This window comes from Nothobranchius furzeri, chromosome 11 (assembly GCF_043380555.1).
Source record: "Nothobranchius furzeri strain GRZ-AD chromosome 11, NfurGRZ-RIMD1, whole genome shotgun sequence".
In the NCBI taxonomy this organism is placed as follows: Eukaryota; Metazoa; Chordata; class Actinopteri; order Cyprinodontiformes; family Nothobranchiidae; genus Nothobranchius; species Nothobranchius furzeri.
Window position 1 is genome coordinate 54,816,564 of NC_091751.1, and position 22,758 is coordinate 54,839,321.

General features: G+C 41.0%; 1 protein-coding gene across 3 annotated transcripts in view; it reads left to right on the forward strand.

The window, feature by feature from the left end:
• The window catches only part of LOC139061808 (glypican-5-like), a 135,804-nt gene that overhangs the window by 84,146 nt on the left and 28,900 nt on the right, over positions 1 to 22,758 (forward strand). For all 3 annotated transcript variants that reach the window (XM_070541693.1, XM_070541694.1, XM_070541695.1), the window contains one exon: positions 16,431 to 16,551. In XM_070541693.1, the coding sequence (XP_070397794.1) occupies positions 16,431 to 16,551 (121 nt within the window). The remainder of the gene's footprint in view (positions 1 to 16,430; positions 16,552 to 22,758) is intronic.

The following is a 22,758-nucleotide window of genomic DNA, read 5'->3' on the forward strand; positions in this document are numbered from 1 at the left end:
GACAAGTTGGGATTCCCAACACGTTGGAAACAAACGTTCGGTCACCCTTTGTCAGTTTTAGCCGCTTAGGGTGTGGGAATGTTTTGCATGGGAATGAACGCACACTTGGCGGCTCAGATGCTCTTGTTTCTGGAACTACCTGAATGCTACATCAGAGGAGAGTTTCACTCTGCAGGATTTGGAGTCTTGCTTCTTGATATTTGGACATCTCGCCTTAGATGGCAGAACAGCTATAAGACCCTACCGCTGACTCTGTTTCTCTGCAACATTGATGTTTTATCTGCACAAATAACACAAGCCTGGAGGAGTTCTGCTGTATGGAGGAGTTGCTAATGCTAACAGATCGGTCAGGATTTTCAAATCCTAGAGTTTCACTGTCTATTTTCTATCAGAAGCTAATGCAGGAAATAGGTGTAGGAGACTGGTTTCCTGTTCATCCTGCATGAAAAACAAAGAGGGACTGATTATAATCAGAAATCATCATTAAAATGTTTTTCAGTGTTCCACACCTTTAAATAATTCTTAATGCACGGAAAATAATGACAAGAGACTTAAGTGCCAGACTGAGGTCACAAGGATGCGGAACCCAAACAGTATAAAGGGAAAATTTCTAGGTGCAGTAACACCATTTATTGCACTCAGGGGAGCAGACTTTTAATATCCAATGGTCACGAGTAATTTGAGCTGTAGGACCTAAAGCCATATCGCTGTAGCAGTCTGGGTAAAATCAACCTGGGACCTCCTCAGGAGTGACAGAGCAGTTGAGACCAATGTAAAGGTGTGTAATTTCAGCCTAACCACACACAGCCACAAACAGCACTATTTCACAGATGGAAAACACAGCAGCGACAGCTCAGCACAGGTGTTGTGCCTCAGGTGAAGTCCAAGACAATAACTTTAAAGCTTCAAACGTCTTGGACAAAAATCTACTTTCTTAACTAAAATGGCACAAACTTATGGAGGTAAATGGAGTTTAAACAGTCTGCTAACTATTTGGGTTTGTACTTTACACGAGGATGGTGAAGGGTCATTTTTAGACAGACAGCAGCAATGCATTAAAGGGATGGAGCACTGAAAAAAAACCATTTTTAAAATCTTATATGTGATTTTAATCAGTGACTGAGTTTTTCATGCAGACTGAAAATGAAAAATATCTTCTACACCTATATCCTTCATTAGCTTCTGATAGAAAATAGACGGTGAAACTCAAGGATTTGAAAATCCTGACAGATCTATGTCACTCTGTCACTTAACAATCATGGACTCACCCATCTTGACTCACGACGGGGAAAAGGCTGTTGTTCTTTTAGCGTCCAGGAAACAGCAGAGAGCGTCTCAGCTAGTAGAAGCTAACTGTTAGCATCAGCAACTCTGCCACATGGCAGAACTCATTCAAGCTTGTGGTATTTGTGGAGATAAAACATCAACGGTGCCAGTCAGTGGCAGAGTCGCGTTGCTGTTATCCAGTTCGAGATGAGATTTCCAAATATTAGGAAATAAGACTCCAAATTTTGCTGTCTGAAGCTCTTCTAGTTTAATCAATCTGGTGCACCAGATTGATTAAACAGGTGTTCCAGACCTTTAATGATCAAATGAGATTTTTACTTCCTACATAGCTGTTTTGCACAGATTCCATTTTTGTACTAAAGTAATGCTAAAGCTAATAGGACGAGCATTTAAAATGGGCAGACATGTTTCCATCTAGTCGTCCAAAAAGGGCCGCAGTTTGTTGCGCAATGGAGATGAATTATTACTCAGGCAAAACAAGTGTGCACTTTCTCATCATCCTTTGATTAGTCATGCAGGCACTCCCCATCACAAGAAGCAGTTAGTCAGGCTGAAATCATCAAAACAAATTCCATCTATCCTCAGAACACTAGAGAATTTACAGGTTTCTGCAACTAACTCCACTGAAATGCTTGTTTTTGCCAAAAAGCCTTGCTTCTCCTCTACTGATCTTCAGAATCCTCACTCAGCCTACAACTCTCAGCCATCACATCATAGAAAGTTTTGCCAGCTTGTAAAAAAGCATGACAGGCGGCTCCATGGGCTAGCAGCCAAGACTAGAAAGTCACACACGCACCCTCAACTCAGCTCCTGCATATATCATCTGAGAGGTTCACAAATATTGAACAAATCTCTGGTCTCTTCCCTGGGAATCGCACTAAGAACTGGAAAGAGAAGTCAAAGCTCTAAAGTGAAAAAAAAAAAAAATAGATAAAACTTGGATTAACTTCTCTTGGTTTCACAATTTAATCTGCCAGACCTTTTTCTTCCAAAGAGATTGAGAATAAACTTGTTTTAACACCAATTTCTCAAGATGCTGGAACAAGGGAGAGGTGAGGTCAAAAGTCAGGAGGAGACGGACAAAGCAGATAAAAGACAGATTTTTGAAAGTAAAGCCAGGATGGATTTAAGGCAACACAACATTCCCAGGTACTGCTGAGATTTCCAAGAGCCACTGGTGGCAGTCAGGATGACTTGTGTTCCCTAGCTGGGTTAAAAAAAGACAGTGTTGAGAACAAATACGTAGCTTATGGTGGTGTGCGGAAAGAGCAAAGGATGATTTGAACTGCAAAGTCTTGGCGGACTTAGAGAAATCATTTAAGGGCACAAAATAATAGGTATGGGTGCAGCGAGGATAAGAGAAATAGAGCATGGAATGAAAAGCACACTGCTTGAGTTAGCCTGCCCCGCAAATGACCCCTCCTTACTTGCTTGCAGATTCTTCTTACACATTTTATGATCCAAGCATTTCCTCTTTAATAATGTTGCCTTTGAAGTACGGCAAACTATATCACTTACTGCCAGGAGTTGAAACATCTTCTGCATAAAAACCTCAAACTTTTGACAGCATTCCTGTTTTTTTCTGTTGTTTGATGTTTAAAAAGTTTAATTTTCACTCGTGATTGGCAACAAATTTGAGGTTATGCCAGGTCTCAGTGCCACCTTGTTGATTTGGATTTATTTTTACTGTTCACGAAGCAGCATGTACTCATAGGTCATGCTGATTAAATGTTTGTAAAATGGCCTTTTACCCGCTGCCTGCTCATGTGCCTTGTGTTTGCAGTAGGACGACTGGATGCTCTGCTCGCTGCATGTGAGAACAGTCTGGCCTTTCAGAACAAAACCTCTCGTTGAGACTATTTCAACATGTCCAAGCCCGGCTCGTAAAGCTAGCTGGCTACTCTGCCCCTCCCTTGAATTTACTGCTGGCCTCACTCATGACTTCAGCTTTTTCTCTTCTGAGGGCCAGAGGAGAAACTTGTCTTGATGTGTTTTCCAGCACTAAATCATTTCATGATGTAGTTATTAATACGATACATTTCCAACACTTTTATTTGCATTTCTGAAGAAAATGGGTGATTTTTGACATGGGGTCCTCTTTATGCAAACACAAAATTCCACTGGAGTGGGTAGACTGAGACAGCAGTAGCTCAGGAGATAGAGTGGGTTGTCCAGTAATCGGAAGGTTGCAGGATCTATCCCGGCTCCCACCAGAAAATGCTGCTCTTGTGTCCTCGGGCAAGACACTTAACTCAACTTGCCTGCTGGTGGTGGTCAGACGGACCAGTGGCGCGAGTGTACAGCAGGCCTCGCCTCTGTCAGGATGCCCAGGGCAGCTGTGGCTACATAGCACATCACCACAAACGTGTGGATGCCTGTGTTGTGAAGCGCTTTGGGGGGGGTAGAACCATAAGAAGACGCTATACAATGGCCATTTACCATTTAGTAAAGTAGGTAATGATTTAACAGAAACACAGTGACCTTTTCAGACAGTACTTACTCCTTTCATTTGATAACAACAGCAGTAGATTTATGTTTGCATGTCTAAGAAAAAAGAATAAGAATAAGAATTCCTGTTAACTGCTTGTAGAAATTATGAAATAATGAAAATGTGTTTGTGAGTTCAAATTTGCACTAATGCAAGACTTAAGCTTTGCTTCCATTGCTGGAACTTGAGCGTGAGATAGGATGTCCCAGTCCTCTCAGCTGTTGTGTCTCCATTCAAATTCAGCCCTTTCAGGACTTTGCACAGTTGTCGGCACATCGCGACTGGTTTGGCAGTGAGTGATGTCACTGATCAGCGCCAAAAGCATCCACAGTGATATTACTAATAGTCTGTTGAAGTATATCATAATTGAACCCATTCGTCGGACGAGAGCAACTGCGTGATGAAAACTGTGGTGTTCACGACCAGAAGAAGTGTCGATTTTCACTGCGTTCTGTGAGATGACAATGTCCCGTTAATTATTGGTGTGGGGGAATTTTCACCATTTTTCCGGTGTTTATTTTCTTTAGCTTGCATTCGGCCTCTAATTTTACAACACCCGGTTGTTTTGGATGACATCTGCTGATGTAATTTCCTACTGAGTTACAACCAATCAGCGTGAGTTAACCAAAAGTTCCGCTCAGCTACTCCACGGGGCTGTTCCTAGTACCTACCCCTGATCAGGTACTCAGAAAGTTCCTGAAAAAGGCCATTCGGCTGGCCCAGTCAAGTGGAGACACGCGCATGTTGGGAAGTTCCTGTAAATTTACCCGGAAGTTCCAATTATGGAAACACACCTTTAGTTGTTTTCATTTTTTTTCATAACTCTATATTTTTCAGTTTTATGTATCAGTAAAAATATAAAGATCTTATTATTTATATATAATTGTGTTCAGTCATTCAAAATTCCCGCTGGGATCTAAGATTCATGCTTACATGACTGATTTTAATGTCACTCAACTGAGCTATCAATGGACTTCTTTACTTTTCACACATGTAATCCATTCATTCCAGATGGCAGCATTGATTTAAAACTCTCCTGGGAGTTTCCTTCACCTGATCTTGTGCAACACGACTATAGGAAGATCTTTGTCGACATCTTTTTTCATTTTGTGTGCACGCGCAAGTGTGGCAAAAACAAGCTGCTATCAATACGCGACGTTCACTTTTAAGAGAGTTTACAGACAAAATCCCAGCTATATAAAGACTTCAAAGTCTAAAGACAAGAGGAGGTTTAAATAGAAGCTTAAAATCTGTATTTAAAAGAGAAAATTACACTTATTAAAGGCCCGTTCTGAGAAAGTCGTGGTCGTGCTCATAGTAGCAGTTAGCTCCGACAAGACAAAGCGTTATTTACATCATCTGTGGGTGATGGCCGAAGAAAACAGATAAATCCACACAGCAACTGCAAAGCTGGGTAAAGCTTCAATAATCTGTGTCCTTATTTATTTATTTATTCATTTATTTATTCATTCATTCATTCATTCATTCATTCATTCATTCATTCATTCATTCATTCATTCATCTATTATTAATTCGATTGCAGATAGAGACACCTGTATCAGAATTCAACAACAACATGACTCAGTGGATTTAAAAACACTCAAAGATGAATATTTAAAAAATAATAATAAATAAAAATATATATATAAAATATAAACCTCTTCTCAAATTAACAAATACTTAGTCACAAGGACTTACAGTGAACTAAATGAGCCTCACAAACAGTCCGTTGCTGCAGGAGTCCAGGCTTTCTTCAGAGAGTTCTTGTTGCTTCCTATCATCTCTTTCAACTTTCGCGGTCGTTTATGGAGGAAATGTCAATAAACCTTTTTATCAAGCTTGCAACGGGCCAAACTATCAATTACACAGCAGAATAATCAATCTGCGTCGCTGAATCCTCCTCCAAAGTTGCAAAACAACCAAATTATGGGCCTAATGCATTGTTTCTTGCCACACACTACCGTGATGCAATGCGAGAAACATAAACACTGACATCACGTACAGTAAGATCCTCCTATTGAGATTATCCATGCAACATAAAAACATAGACTAACTAAAAATTATTTTGTCAAAATGTCAACACCCAAGCACATTCTGTGCTCTTGGTGTATTATGTAAATTGGGTTTTAATTTTATTTGTGATTTTTGGAAGCGACCAAAAAAGCCGCTCTTATTAGATGTTGAATACAGGTGTGAAATACACCGCCTGGCCAATATTTCAGTTGACTTCCTTTAGCTTTGATTACAGCATACAATCACTGTGGCATTGTTTCGAAAAGCTTCTGCAACGTCGCAAGATTTATTTCCATCTAGTGTTGCATTAATGTTTCACCAAGATCTTGCATTGATGATGGTAGAGTCTGACTGCTGCAAAAAGCCTTCTCCAGCACATCCCGAAGATTCTCAGTGGGGTTAAGGTCTGGGCTCCGATGGCCAATCCATGTGTGAAAAAAATATATATAATATAATAATAATAATAATGCATTGAACTTATATAACGCTTTTTAGGACAGTCAAAGATGCTTCCATGCACTCTCACATTCATACACCGCCAGTGATGGTAAGCTTCTTTGTAGCCACAGCCGCCCTGGGGCGGTCTGACAGAGGCGAGGCTGCCATTTGGCGCCGTCGGCCCCTCTGACACCACCAACACAGGCAAGTTGGACGAAGTGTCTTGCCCAAGGACACAACAGCAGAATACCCCAGGCAGGAGCTGGAATGATGTATCATTCCATTCCATTCCACTCCATTTTATTTTATTTATAAAGCACATTTCTAAATGGCCGAGGCCAACCAAAGTGCTGCACAGTAAAAGAGCATGCTCTCTGAACCAATCTTTCACAGTTTGAGCCTGATGAATCCTGGTATTGTCAGCTTGGAATATGCCTGTGCCATCAGGGAAGATGGAATAACCTGGCCATTCAGTGTATTCAGGTAGTCTGACATTCTTGGAGCACATCTTGTTGCTGAACCTAGACCTGACCAACTGCAGCAATCCCAGAATATAGCACTGCCACCACAGGCTTATACAGTAGGCATTAGGCCTGGTGGGGTCATCACTTCATCTGCTTCTTTTCTTACCCTGATGCACCATCACTCTGGAACGGGGTCCATCTGGACTTTCAGACCAGTTTAATAAAGCGCTGGACAGTTCTTAACCCACTTTTAGCTATTTGTACAAGTAAGTAAATAAGTGAGTAAAAGTTTATTTATATAGCGCCTTTCACAGATATAAATCACAAAGCGCTGTACAACATGATAAAGATCAGGGCAAATACCTCTAACCAATAAACACATCAGAAAAACAATAGCAGTGATAAAATAGAAAATAAAATCATGAGCATAAACAAAGTGAAGGTGTGAACCCGAACAAAGCCATCTTTTAGAACATTTAGGGAGGGAACGCCTGGATGAAAAGGTGAGTTTTTAGATGATTTTTAAAGACCTCTACAGTGTTAGAGAGACAGAGATTTGAAGGTAGACTGTTCCAAAGTCTGGGTGCAATAGTCTGAAAGGCCCTGTCCCCTTTGGTTTTCAGTCTGGTTCGAGGAACAGCCAGGAGGTTTTCAGATGTGGATCTAAGGTTCCGAGAGGTGGTGTGTGGGGATAAAAGCTCAGATAGGTAGCTTGGAGCCTGGTTGTTAAGAGCTCTATAGGTCAGGACTAAAACTTTAAACTGAATTCTATATTCTACCGGGAGCCAGTGGAGGGACTGTAAAACTGGAGTGATGTGAGCTCGTCTGCTGGATTTGGTTAGGAGTCTGGCTGCTGCATTTTGGATGGCTTGAAGGTGTGAGAGGGAGGTTTTGCTGAGACCAGTAAAAAGAGCGTTACAATAGTCTAAGCGTGATGACAAAAAGGCATGGATGATTTTTTCCAGATCTGCAGTAGAAACCAGTTTACGGACTTTTGAAATGTTTCTCAGTTGAAAGAAACAAGAGCAGGAGATGGTTTTGACGTGTGAGTCTAAACTTAAAGCTGGATCAAAAATAACTCCCAGGTTTCTAATGTTGGCCTTGGCTGATGGGCAAAAAGAGACAATTTCTTGCTCAATTTTTGGCTGAAGTTACGGGGGTGCAGCGATCAGGGTCCCTGTCTTGTTAGCATTTAGGACAAGAAAGTTGCTGGACAGCCAGTTACTGATCTGGGTCAGGCAGAGTACAAGTGTGGCCAGCCTGTCCAACTGGTGTGGCATAAAGGACATGTAGAGCTGTATATCGTCAGCGTAGATGTGGTAGGAGATGTCTGGGAAAGACTGAATGATGCCAGCTAGGGGAAGTATATAGAATGCGAATAGTAGAGGCCCTAGAACTGAACCTTGTGGGACCCCGCATGTTAGAGAGGCAGTATCTGAAGAGAAGGTTTCGGACTTCACTATGAATGTTCTGTTGGTGAGATAAGAAGAGAGCCAGTCTAGAGCAGAACCTGAAATCCCAGCCAGGGCCTTTAACCTGTTTAGTAGAACGCTGTGGTCTACAGTGTCAAAAGCTGCACTGAGGTCAAGCAGGACCACGACAGAGCATTTCCCTGCATCAGCAGCCATCAGGAGGTCATTATGCACCCTGACTAGAGCAGTCTCAGTTGAGTGTTGCTTCAGAAAGCCAGATTAGAAGGGGTCAGAGATCTCTGATTTGGAAAACCAGGATCTGAGTTGGGTTTCAACAACCTTCTCAAGTACTTTACTGATGAAAGGTAGCTTAGAAATGGGCCTAAAGTTACTGGTGGAGCTGGCATCAAGGTTGGGTTTCTTTAAGAGAGGAGTCACTACTGCATTTTTAAAGTAAGATGGAACACAGCCTTGGCTCAGTGAGCTGTTGATCATAGTCAACAGAGATGGAATGATAGAGGCAAGGGACCCGACTAAATCAGAGGGAATTAAGATATCTGAAGAGCGTGATGAGAGTTTCATCTGACTGATTATTGAGGTTAAGTCATTTAGTGTAATTGGGGAGAAGGAGGTGAAAGACGCGGAGCACTGGGGGGGCCTTCCCTCCGGGGGGGGGGGGGGGGGGGGGCTGGTGGAATGCTGGATCTCAGATTCAACACCTTGTTTGCAAAAAAGTGGAGGAATCTGTTACAGTCATCAGCTGAAGATAGCTGAGCCTGCTGCGGAGGAGAAGACACGATGCTGGAGATGGTATCAAACAAAACCTTAGGATTATTCTTATTTTGGCATATGAGGTTGCTGAAGAAAGAAGACCTGGCATTTTCTACAGCTTTGTTGTATGACTCGAGAAGTTCTTAAAAAATTTGCGATGAACAACCAGACCTGTCCTCTTCCACCGTCGTTCCGCTTTTCTATAGGAGCGTCTTAGTTCAAGAATCAGGTTGTTCAGACAGGGTGAACTGGAGGCACAATCTCCTTAGATGTTTTTTCTGCTTGATGCATGATCCGACCCTTCTCAAACAGACTAACCTCTTTTCCATGACCACCAGATGTGTCTTTCTTTCCACATGGTTGTTTAAGAAATGAGAAGCAATTCTTTTCACCAGTTGGGGTTAAATAACTTGTTACCAGCTGAAAGATTATGCAGTAATTATCCAATAGGAGGCTCATACCTATTTGATTACTGAAATCCAGGTGGTGAATTATTTTGGTTGGGCAGTGTATATGTACTGCTCATACTTTAACTTTGTCATTTTATTTAATTTCTTACATCTCATTTTAAATTAGATTTTATAATCTACTGTTTCATGTTGTCACATTGATTTAATTATGTTCTTGGAAAGCACACTTAATTGCTTCTGCGTTTGTGGGTATGTTCTATATGTGCTATATAAATAAAGCTGCCTATTGTGAAGACTTGAAATTATGATGAAAAAGCATCTTCATGATTCTTGATGCCTTTAATTGGTTTTTTTAAGTGTGAAGTTTGGCGCTAAATGGTCAGGTCGATTAAATTTATGTAAAATCATTGTTTCAAAGGAAAATGAGAATATGTGTAAGGTTCATAGTTTTATGAGGAAAAATGTAATAAGAAGATTCAAAGATGACTCTTGCAAATATTCACAATGGAACATGCAGAGATCGAGCTGAGTCCCTTGTGAGGGCTAGGTGCTCATTAAACACTCCAGAAGACATTATTACACATTTTGAAGTGAACATAAAGTAAAGACAAAGTCTAATGCGTTTTACCTGAGGCTAGTCTCATGTTCAACCTCTCAATTTTCCAGTATAAAGTACTTAAATATAAAGTGTTTTAAAACACCTTAAAGCAAAATGTCTTTTTGATTTGCAAACCAAAAACTGTGACAAGATGTTAACTTTTTTTTCTTGCAGAATAAACATGCCTGCAAGTTTTATGCTTCAAGTGCAAAAAGCTTACCCGAGGGCCTTTAAATGACTTAATTCAGTTAGAGGTTATCAATGGGGAGCAGAGGTCATTGGTATTCTGTGATGTTTGCTGTCTTTAGGAATGCACATAATTGTGCATTCACAAGGGAATGTTGAGTTCTACTGAAAAGAGTCAGAAAACTGTGAGTCAGATGTTAAATATGTGTAGGTGTTGGGTATGCTTATTGATTTTTCACATTAGAGTTGTTAAAGACTAAGTACACTGAAAAAAGGCTTTTTACTTGTTATTTTTAATATTAAAGAAATAAAGGTTAAAGTCCCATTAGTTGTCACAAACACTGGTGTGTGGTGAAATGTGTTCTCCGCCTTTGACCCATCCCCATGACCTGCAGACACAGCCGTGCTCCAGCACTATGGGTTGGTGGACCTGTCTGCAACATGGGTTATCAACCACTTGATTTTCCGCTTTGTCAGCTGTCAAATCCATTGTGCTCTTTGAAACTCTCCCTTCAATTAAATGTTTTAGTCCCAACATCATGCCAGACTCACCATGACACTTCCCTTTCATTAGCTTCCAATCCAATGAGCTCATTTCCGCACCAGTGCTGTTATCACGTGCCAAGCCTGGAGACAGACATGCTCCCAAACACACAGCTAACCACCCACTCAATCACTCTTCAGGGAGATGTTTGATTCCTCACATAATGATTTAATGTCTGAGGCAGCAATGTTGGGAGTCCAAAATGTATTGATTGTCTCCATTCCAAGGACTTGGCAACAATAAGAGCTTAAGGCACTATCAGAATGGAGATATGGCTGTCTGTGCCTGACTTGGAAGTCCTCTCTGCGGATAAAGTGTATCAGGCAAATCAAGAAAGACATATTTTGCAAGAAAAAGGGAAGAACAAAGGATGTAAAGTTAATGTACAGCATGGCAGGGTTAGGCGAGGGAATTTTATGGGCCTGATCAGTAAAGCGCTGCCTCAGCAAGACATGGAAGCACAGACCTATTGACACGTTGCTTAGATTACAGCCCACAGATTCTCAGGTTCAGCACTTTTAAGATTGCCTCTATTCATATTTGCATGAATACAGAGACGTGTGCACGACCACAAAATCTACTGACATACACATAAACACATCTCTATATGAGCACACGCTCTATAAGCATTCATTATCACTTTATCAGTCAGGCCCTGCCACTGAAAGCATCAATTGATTTGTTGTCAACATGTGTCACTCCTCCATTATGCCATTAGATCCCCCATGAGTGAAAAAGTAACAGCAATAAATAATTACGAAATTCATTTTTAGAACACTTTTATGTCTGTAGGGAAAAAATGAAAGGCACAATTTACGAGATTACCATTTACACTATCCTGCATATCAGTGGATTCTGTTATTTATTTGGAAAGTAGTCCAAGTTGAACCTTACTGACAAGGTGAGAAATATGAATAATCGTGGGAAATTTGCAGTGCTGTAGGAGAATTAATGTGTGGATATAAATCAATCAATCAATCAATCAATCAATCAATCAATCAATCAAAGCTTTATTTATAAAGCACCTTCCGTGACCCTGTCGGGAAGCCAAAGGTGCTGAACATGGTAAATGAGAAATGTGAAACATGATGAATAAATTGAAAATAAAAGCAATTCAAATAGTGCAAAAAAGGTAAAACATTAAAGTAGAAGACAAATGGGTAAAAAAGGGATAAAGAGACCAATGGAAACAGGGAAATAAAATCAACATTAAAGAGGGCCAAATTCAAACACGTTCAGGGAACGCCAAGCGGAGAAGGTGGGTTTTTAGGCGATTCTTAAAGACTTGCCGAGATGGGGACAGCCTAACTGAGGCTGGCAACTGGTTCCAGAGTGACGGTGCTAGGACTGAGAAAGCCCAGTCCCCGCGAGTACGACACCTAGAACGAGGGACAGCGAGCAGGCCTTGGTCAGAGGAGCGCAGAGCGCGTGATGGGGAATGTCTGTTCAGGAGTGTGGCTAGATAGGGGGAGCCCCACCCTGGAAGAAATTGTAAATAAAGATGAGGAGTTTAAAGTGTGAACGATAACAGACCGGAAGCCAGTGCAGGGAGGCCAGAACCGGACTGATGTGGTCCCGTTTCCTGGTCCCAGTCAGGAACCTCGCTGTGCTGTTCTGCACAACCTGTAGGTGACACAGTGATGACTGACACAACCCTGCAAATAGTTGCAGTAATCAAGCCTAGAAATTACAAAAGTACCCCCTCCAGGTGGGCTCTCAACAGCATAGGCTTGAATTGTGCAAGGCATCTCAGATGAAAGAAACTGGACCAGATCACAGAGTTGATGTGAGCATAAAATTTAAGTCCAGCGTCAATTTTCACCCCCAAACTGGTAACAACTGGTTTTGAGTAGGGAGAAAGAGGACCAAGATCCACATAACGAACCACAGCCATGCTATTGGGGTGAAAAACAATTAGCTCTGTCTTTCCCTCATTCAGATGCAGATAGTTGGCCATTAGCCAAGACTTCACCTCGTTAAGACAGGACACAAATGACTGGATAGAGAGACCTTTCTCCTGACACAATGGAGAGTAAATCTGGCAATCGTCAGCATAGAGATGGAACACTAGACCATGTTTATGAAAGATTGACCCCCAGAGGAAGCAGATGAATTGCAAACAAAAGAGGACCAAAGATCGATCCCTGCGGGACCCCCCAGCGGAGCCCCTCCCAAGAAGAAAAAGCATCACCCAGTTTAACACAGAATGTCCTGTTGTGGAGATATGATCTAAACCAGTCCAGAGCAGACCCTTTGATCCCAACCCATCATTCCAAGCGATCAAGTAGAATCGCGTGGTCAACTGTGTCAAAAGTTGCCATCAGATCTAACAACAGAAGCACCACGGATGTACCCTGATCTAGTGATAGATAGATATCATTTAAGACCCTCAGTAGAGCTGACTCTGTACCATGGCCAGACCTGAACCCTGATTGGAAAACCTCAAACAGATCCGAGTCAGCTAAATGTGAGACCAGCTGCTGATAAACGACTTTCTCAAGCAGTTTTGATGTAAAAGGCAGGGTAGAGATAGGCCTGTAATTTTCGATCACAGCGACATCAGCACCAGGTTTCTTCAGGGTCGGCCGAACAACTGCTGCTTTCAAAGAGCGTCTGACGCAGGCTTTATCAGACATCTCAGAATGGCTAGAGTCATCCCACCTAACTCTTAATGTTAAAAAAACTGTGTCTATATGCTTCTCCGTGAGAAACAGGCCTGATCAGGAACTATTTCAGGTTAGGATTAAAGAGGAAATCATTGAAGTAAGGAGTGATGTGAAGTACCTTGGGATCATCCTAGACAAACACTTAAAATTTGACAGTCAGGTTAAGCACGTCTGTAATAAGTTTAATACAAATTTAAACTGCCTCCGTTTTATCAGAAGGATCCTGTCACACCAAACTGCTAAACTGTACATGCATGCACTGATCTTTCCCCACTTATCATATTGCATTGCAACATGGTCACAGGCTTCATCCACCACTCTAAAACCTATAGTCTTCATATTCAAACAAGCAATAAAAATTATGGACCAGAAACCATTGAAATGGCATCATTGTCACATTTTAAGGAAACATAATCTTCTCACTTTTGAAAATTTTATTAATTTTTGCACTCTAAGATTCTTTTTCAATTGTCTAAATGATAACTTGTCTAAACTGTTCTCTACTGTGGCCATCAGACGTCACAGCTCTCATAGAACAATCACTCGAGCCTCCACCTGTGGTGATTGTCTCGTCCCACGGTGCAAGACTTCTGTTGGCCTGTCTGCTCTTTCTGTAAAGGGGGCCAAACTTTGGAACTCTCTACTGTAGCTGTAGGAGACATGAAGCTAGGCTCCTGATACACCAGAACAGAGTTCAGTGTTTTGTAGAGAATCTTGGGATTCTTAGAGTTTGTTTCGATGATGTCTGCAAAATAGGCAGTTTTAGCAACCCTCACTGCATCCTGATAAGCAACCAGAGATGCTCTGAACAACTCACGCGAGACCTGTAGGCCATCCTTTTTCCACTTTCTCTCAGAGGATCTACACGCCCGCCTACAAGCCTGTGTGACATCAGAGAGCCAAGGCTCCCTCCTAGGCCTAGACTTGCAAAGCTTGAGAGAGGCAACCACATCCAGGACCTGATTACAAAGTAAATCAAAGTGTTGTGAATAGTGATCAATGTTAGATGGATCTGGGTTAAAGGTCTCTAACCTTACAGACATACAGTCCACAAACTTTGCAACAGTTTCTGCATCCAGGGCTCTGAACCTAGTAGCTGGAGCTTCACACACAGGGACAGGACATGGCAAAGTAACATCACAGAGTATAGGAGAGTGGTCAGAGAACACAGGAGGCAAAGTCATAGGTTCATGACAGGGAGACCAAAAGAGAGAACCAGGTCCAGGGTGTGACTCCTGGCATGAGTAAGGGACGATACCCATTGAGTTAAATTGAATGAATCTAGCAAATTCAAAAAGCCTTTAGCAAGCACATTGTCAGGACAGCAGATATTTATGTTAAAATCACCAAAAAATAGGACATAGTCAGATTTTAGGATGCAGTATGCCACAAGATCATAGAAATCATTAAGGAAGTTAGAGTCTGTCTTTGGAGGCCGATTAATCAGCACGACGAGCAGGCGGGGGGAGATGCACAGTTCAAAGGAAGAAAATGACGTGGTGGGTGTAAGCCATTTACAAGGAAAGCTGGATTTTAAAACAACAACCAGCCCACCACCTCTGCCTCATGATCTAGGGATATTAAAACAGGCGCAGCCAGCCAATTAAGGTGACAATGTGTAGTTTTACCATTAATCTCTGGAAATATCCATCAAAATGTTGAAAATGAATGAAATGATGCCCAGTTGTTGAAATATCGTGGCGGCTTTCTAACAAATAACCATAAAATCCGGGTCTAAAATACATAAGAGCAGGTTGAGTCTCTGGGCGACTTCATAGTAGATGCCATGTTTCCTTCTACGGAAGCCCATGAGGACAAAATGCATTTACTGATTTGTAAGAAGTGGTTACAAAACTTGTTTTACACATTTAACTCTTCACTCATTGCCGATTACGAAAGGGAGTCTGATGTGTTTGTCATTTTTTTTGGAGGTTGCACTCCCAGGGATTTTTGACCCTAATGGCTATCCATTGATAAGGTCTTACTCAAACACAAAAATAGCACTTGCTTGCAATGATTTAGGTATGTACTGCCCCCTATCACCAGGAACAGCACACACCGTCACTTCAAATGACCAAACATAAAAGTTCATGTCTTCTATATGCTTCTTATGCTGTAGATTATAAGTTTCTTTATTACCTAGAACTCTGTAAGTCTTACTAGTTAGTTTCCATGTGTTTTATCTTTATTAGCCTTGATAATTCTGGCACATTAAGCTGCAAATGTTGCAGTTGTTTTAGTGGAGTTGCTTACTAGGTCACCACTCAAGGGGAAGGTTGGGTTTAAATAGCTTTTTGATGTACCTACACATTTTACAAAGTATAACATTTTGACATTGACGTACAAAGAAGAGGACATTTGTTGTTTTCTTGTTTTCTGTTTAGCAGTTTGAATATCAATGTACAATTTTTATGCTGAACAGTGCTTGTAAAGAAGCATTTTGTTCAAAACTTAAAAGTTCATGTAATTTTGTACTGAATGTTACTTATTTCAATGAATACAGCCATTTTTTTTATTTCTTTTTTAAATTTTTTTATTTTTTTTGTTGTGCAACTGAAAAAAATTCCCAACACATTAATGTTTTACTGCAGGAAAAAAAGTAGCTTTAATGACATCAGTTCAGCAACAGTGAGCTTCGGGCCCACGGAGCATGCAGAGCTAAGATTAAAGGGTCTGCTTCCCCATTTTTCTCTATTTAATTTCCACAAGACTGGGCTCTGACATATTTTCAGTGAAAATATTTTCAGTCAGAGAAGAACATAAAAGCAGCATTACATGAATCGAACCGCGTTTGAGTCTGTGTTGATGCAAAGGGTGTTGCATAACGGAGCTTGTGAGGATTTTTCTGCATCACGCTCCGAGTTTAGAAACCAAAATGGTTTAAAGTTTTTACTGGAGATGTGGTGTGCTCCTTTGGAGGAAAAAATGCTGTGTGTGATGTAAGTTTTCCTTTTTATGTGTATTTTGACAGAAAAAGAAATGTAAACAAGTCATAAATCTAATCAGTTCATGAATAAATTATAATTACAGAGTTACATAAATCAACAACACATCTATAATAAAACATCTACATTTGATAAGACTTAAAGTGCTGCAAAAACATTTCAGACTTTAGTTGATGTTATGTCTTTTTTTTTCTCCCTTTGCTTCCAGATATACAGGAAAAGTTGTAGGAAACGGTTTGTTTGCTCAGAGGCAAAACCCAGAGGTCAAAGTTCGCAGCATGGATCCAGTGGTCAATGAGACCAAGGAGAGTTTGGAACACTTCAACCAGGTAGGACTAGTTATTTGTTTTATTTTTATGTGCCATCTTTTATAATTTTAAAACAAAACAGAACCAAAAAATAATAATACTTTGTATTTTCATAATAAAATAACAGATTACAAATCTGCACAAGAGTATTTTAACCTCATGTGTTCATTCAGATGTCAGTGTAAAATAATTATAATAATTAATCATAAACAAGGCATTAAAAGTTATCAATTTATATTTTTTGAAATTGTGTAATTTATTGTGATGAAGATCTGCAAAAAAAAGCATTGCCATTTTCTTTTGAACCACAGTTATGGGGGGTGGGGTGGGGGTGGGGGGTGGGGGCTGGAGCAAAAGGTCAAGAATGACTGACAGAAAGGCATAGATGACACTAGCAGCTTCAAAGTGACTGTCATGTAGATGGGGTTTAGGGCTGAAAAGAACTATTTCAGACTTTCCCTAGAGGCCATTTGAAGAGACAAACGAACAAGGATTTGGTTCGCCGTCGCCAGCCTGCCCTTTTGTTGCCCTGAAAATGATGCCCACAGCCCACCATCCATCTCTCATTTTCTATCACTGAATCTATCGCTCTTTCTTTCTCTGGATTTCACCCTTTCTGTACCTATTTGATTACCCGAGCTTCTTCTATCTAACACATCAAAGGGACTTTCTCTGCCGTCGTTTATCTGTGTTTCTGCCTGTTACTGTGTCTGCTTTGCTCTTTTTGAACTGATATCATCACAACTTTTTCCTTCTTCCTCTCTACCTGCATTCATCCTCTTTAACTCCATCTCTGTCATCATCATTATTACTTTTAGTTTTTTTTATCCAAGAATGCATTTTTTTCTGCCCTGTTAGTGTGTTTGCCTCGCCTGTATCATTTATATCGCTCAGCCAACCTGTCAACCTGTCTGCCACTGACAGCTCAAGATCATTTCTGTTAGACTTCAACATCCCATTGTGCACAAGGGGTGCTGTCAGGTACCTTGTTGTCATGGAAACTATGCAGAGTTGAGCAGGGTGTCCTGTTGACATTTACAGGGTTGGAAAGCTTACTTTGAGTCAGGACCAAGTGACAGAGTTTAAGAGTGAAGAATCAAAGTCTCAAACTGCTATAATGTGGGATTTAAACATAAGCAGGAATATGTTCTATCACAAACTTACAGAGCAGCAGAAGGGCTGACTTTAACAGTCAAAAAAAACTTTTCTTTTTAATTAGACAGCTTGATTCATACGGTTCCTCTGTTTCCGCTGTTGTCCCTCGTCACTCTCCACATGGACTCATTCACAGAAAAAAAGGGAATTTACTCAGATTTCCTGAACAGGTTAATTATATTTAATAACCTTTGTCCGGGGAACCTTCTTAATATTGTTGTTCCACCACAAAATGGGTAGATCAAAGATGACTTGGTGATTCTAAATCAAGTGTAGAAAGGTCTGCAACCTAAGTACCCCATCTCTCATGGATCACCTAAAGGACCGTTCAGGAGATTTATTCATGCATATTCTATTTTTCTGCAAGATGTGAGTGCTTTTAACAAATGCAGTCATTTTTAATGTCAATTCTCACATTCACAGCTGACAGTGCATGTTTTGCTTCCCCATCTGACAGGAGATGAAGGAATAACATATTTCAAATGTTGTTTTCTGTTTCTTTAGTTGAACCTAAACTTCAGAGTTAGAGTAGGCTTTTAACCTGATTTGACAGAAACAGAAAATCAGATTAAAATAATATTTCGTAGTGTTATCAGAGATGTTCCATATGCACGGCTTTAACTGAACAGGGCTTCTTGGGTTTGAGTTTTCCTCTAGACCTTGGAGTAACTCCTGCATTCTGCAATAAAAAAAATAAACAAAGAAATAAAAATATGCAGATATTGCATTTGCAGTTGAATCCAGCTGGGTAGTTTTTGCATACACTGTGTAGTTTAGGGACTCTTGGAGCCTGGTGCATTCTAGTAAAATGCTTGGTGCACAGCTCCAATAAGGCTCAAAACCACATAAGTAACACCAAAATACATCAGAATTAACACCCATGTGTTTCTGTTTTTATGCAAAAGATTTTTTGTTAAAAGTTGCAAAACATTATTTTAAATTGATCAGTGAACATGCACATGCCTTCAAATGTTTGAAGTTTTTATTTTTTACTTTTTTATAGATTTGGGTACAACACCATACCAAGATATTCAAGGCCAAGTTCACTAAGAAACCCTTTATTTTATTTATTTATTTTTATTTTTTTTACCAAAATATGATCAGTCACTCAGAGTTTAACATGCAGGCTAAACATGAAAATAGTATTCTATCCATATTTCCTGCATTAGCCACCATTAGATTAGATGGGGGAACTCTCAGATTAGATAAGCCGGTTGACAATTACACGTCAAATTGTCAAATTAGCTTTTATGGACTCACCCAAATTGGCTCACGACAGCGAAGGCTGTTGATTTAGCTTCCAGGAAACAGCAGAGCACGTCTCGGTTAGTGGAAGCTAACCGTTAGCATTAGCAACTCCACAACATGTCAGAACGCCTTCAGCTTGTGTTATTTGTAGAAATAAAACATCAACGTTGCAGAGAAAACAGTCAGTGGTACAGTAGCATTGCTTTTAGCCAATCACAGGCGAGATACCTGAATATCAGGAAATAAGTCTCAATTCCTGCAATCTGAACTCAACTTTGCTCTGGCTCGTTTCTAGTTCCTGAAACAGCACTGCCAGAACCTTTACCCCAATAAAGATTTACTCACAAGGCGTTCATTTATACTAGAGAACACTGCAAATGTGTTTACGCAATGATATTGTGACAAATGGTGTTTCTGAGACTCCTCCTACTGAAGAGCTAGATGAAAGATTCATCCCTGTTTGAAACTACTTTAATACAAAGCTGCAGTATGGGGATTTGTATTTTTTAAATCCCTTTTTCTATTTCTTTATTTATTTTTATCGTGTATAGTTTCTGGGTTTCATACCCCGAGGTTTAAGTGAGAAGTGTTTCTATATATCTTTCTTTCCTGTGAGAATGCCACGGTGCAGTGAAGAGAGCTTTAGCTTTTAAGAGGATTGGAAAGCTGCTACTGACACATCACACCCTGTGATCCCTGTAGCATTTTGCCCCTAATGCTTACATCTGCATTAAATAAGCATACGTGCATTTTTGCATGCTCGACACAAACATCGTTTCCAGTGAAAAGTTAGTTACAAGTCACCACCAGTATTCATGTGTTAAATCCAAATAAAATCAAGCACTAACACACACACACACACACACACACACACACACACACACACACACACACACACACACACACACACACACAAGGGTCAATTTTAATATCTGATCTTCCTATAAACAGTTCTCATGTGAGTCAGCCAAGCTGAGATCTACCCATGTGTGTCTTCTCCTAATTATCCTCTCTATTGCTCTCAGCTTGTAAATAAAGTTGAAGTGGACAATAAATGTTGTAAAATGGACATTTGGTTTGTAGAATTGAGACCAGCTGTTTTTGGGTGTGGGTCCATTTACATTGCTGCCTTTGTTTTCCTTAAGATTATCATGTCCAGATCATTTGTCAGTTGGTAAATTTGCTTTTGGGTAAATATAAAGTCGGCGGCAAAGTGCCAAGCAGGTCCATAGTGCTCGTGACACTATTGGATGCATGCATGCAAAGAAGACAGGTAAAAGTGGGAAAAGTTAAAACACGTCTTTTCCTCATGCCCGGTGAAAAAATCGTAATTCAGAGAGTGCAAGTTGCATATGTGATTGATGATGCTGACTACTAAGTTGGCCAACAGGCCGGCCAGGTTCCACATCAAAAAAGCCTCTTTGTGGGTTTGAGACACACTCAGCCGATCCCCACTGTGAACTCAGTCAACCCGTGACTCCTCAGCCATAACACAGGAACATGTTTACAGTGTACCTTTGCTGCTGGCAGTTTGCACATGCTAGTTAGCACAGCTAAAAATGTAATAATAATAATAATAAAAGGTAGTTCTGCCATCGTCATACTCTGTGACATGCCTGCGGTAGTCTAAAGGAGTTGACGAGTTAGCAGAGCCCAGAGAGGGAGAGAAAGCCTGAGCTGAGCTGGCAGCACGTCACAGGGAGGGGACAGATTCTTTCCACTTGAAGAAGATGATGGAGCTGGTCTTCACAGTAACTCTCACTTCTCACTGCTGTTGCTGCCGTGGCAACAGTGCAGCAACAAGTCTCACTGCACGAGGTTCGCTGTTCGCCTGGCAACCAAACTTTATGAACCCAGACTGTAACCTGATCACAGCAAATTTTTCCTCAACAAAATTAGATGAAACACTCATAAATGTCCCGTCAGTTGTAATCTTTCTGTTCTACGTTGGGTCCCATTTACCCCACCCTGTAAGTGCACAATGAACACAACAATTTTCATCATGTAAAGGAAAAAGTGGGACATGTTTGTGGTTCTGACTCATAGTTGTGGAAATCCCACATTAACTTAGATTGTTTTTTTCTTTTTAAATGGTTTTCATTTGTTTAAAAGGGGAAGAAAACAAAAGAAAACACCAAATGAGATATTTAAGCCTTCCGTTCTTCTCATTTTTTGGTAAAGTTGAGTGAAAATGTGTGACAGATGGATAAAGAGAGAAATGTCAGTTATTAAAATAGCAGGTCACTTTTTCTGTGACATTTGCAGCATTTCACATATAAGCACAGTAGAGTCTGTACTGATTAATCTGGCTATGCGGGCTGATTATTAGCATAATAGTTGGCATTCATGGTGAGTGGCCTCATGTGGTACCTTGACTAAGCACCTTTTTTTGTAAACCTTTCATACTGCTGCCCTATAAGGACTAATGAATCCCAGTTTGACGTCTGAAATACCTCTGCTTCCCAGCAGCACAGGAACAACCTTCAATGTCTTTCCGCCCTCATGGCTCAATTGCGCCAACTTTTCTGTTTCAACATGCTCTAAAAAGACTCTAATTTTGTTTAAACTGTCATGTGTTATCCAGAAAAGTCTCTGTCAGTCACCATTCATGTTTATTCAAACACACACACACACACACACACACACACACACACACACACACACACACACACACACACGCAAAGCATTTTCTGCTCTGGTGCGTGCCTTAAAGGTGCAGCAAATGACAGCCCAACAAAACAGCACCGCTGCTGTGGTTTGAGTCATGAGTGTTACGTGAGTGAGGTCATGGCCAAGAAGGTGTCACTAATAGTCAGGAACACATTTAGCTTGTGCCCGCTTGTAGAGGAAGGGAGCGTTCCTGTTCAGAACATGACTCACATGGATGAGAAGCTTCTTAATTTGGATATTTTAAACTGTTTTAACAAGCTGAAGTTGGTTTTTAACAAGGTTGCTTCCAAAGATATAAATCAACTGTACCCCACAGGTTATGCCACCTGAGATGTAGAGGAACAGCTGTTATGGCTGGGTTTCACTCACACGACTCTGCAGTCGCGCGAAACGCAAATGGGGGGTAGGAAGTGTTTTGCTCCACCACAAAGCACAACGCGATGAATGAAAGCGATTTCACTCAGGCTTTAAATGAGCTGGCACAGACGCAATATCATAAAACATACATCTTCCTTTAGGTTATGACCCATGTATTCTTAAAAGTCAGACTTTTCATACACTGTGGAGGATTCATCCAGCGCTGAAGCGATCGGCATAACACACTACCTTGTGCTGCCTGCCTCATATTACATTGCAAACCATCCATCTATCCATTTCCTGAACCCGCTTTGTCCATGTAGGGTCGCGCGGGGGTGGGGGGGGGGGGGGTGCTGGTGCCTGTCTCCAGCGGTCAACTGGCAATCAGACGGGGTACACTCTGGACAGAGAGCCAGTCCATCGCAGGGCAACACAGAGACACACAGGTCAAACAATCACACACACACACACACACACACACACACACACACACACACACACACACACACACACACACACACACACACACACACCTAAGGACAATTTAGACAGACCAATTATGTTTATGTTTATTTATTTGGCAGACGCTTGTTTTGTCACCGGTTCTGTTCATCACTTTTATGGACAGAATTTCTAGACGCAGCCGTGGTGTGGAGTGTGTCGAGTTTGGTGGCAGGAGAATCTCGTCTCTGCTTTTTGCGGATGATGTGGTCCTCCTAGCTTCATCCAGCTCTGACCTTCAGCTCTTGCTGGGTAGGTTCGCGGCCGAATGTGAAGCGGCTGGGATGAGGATCAGCA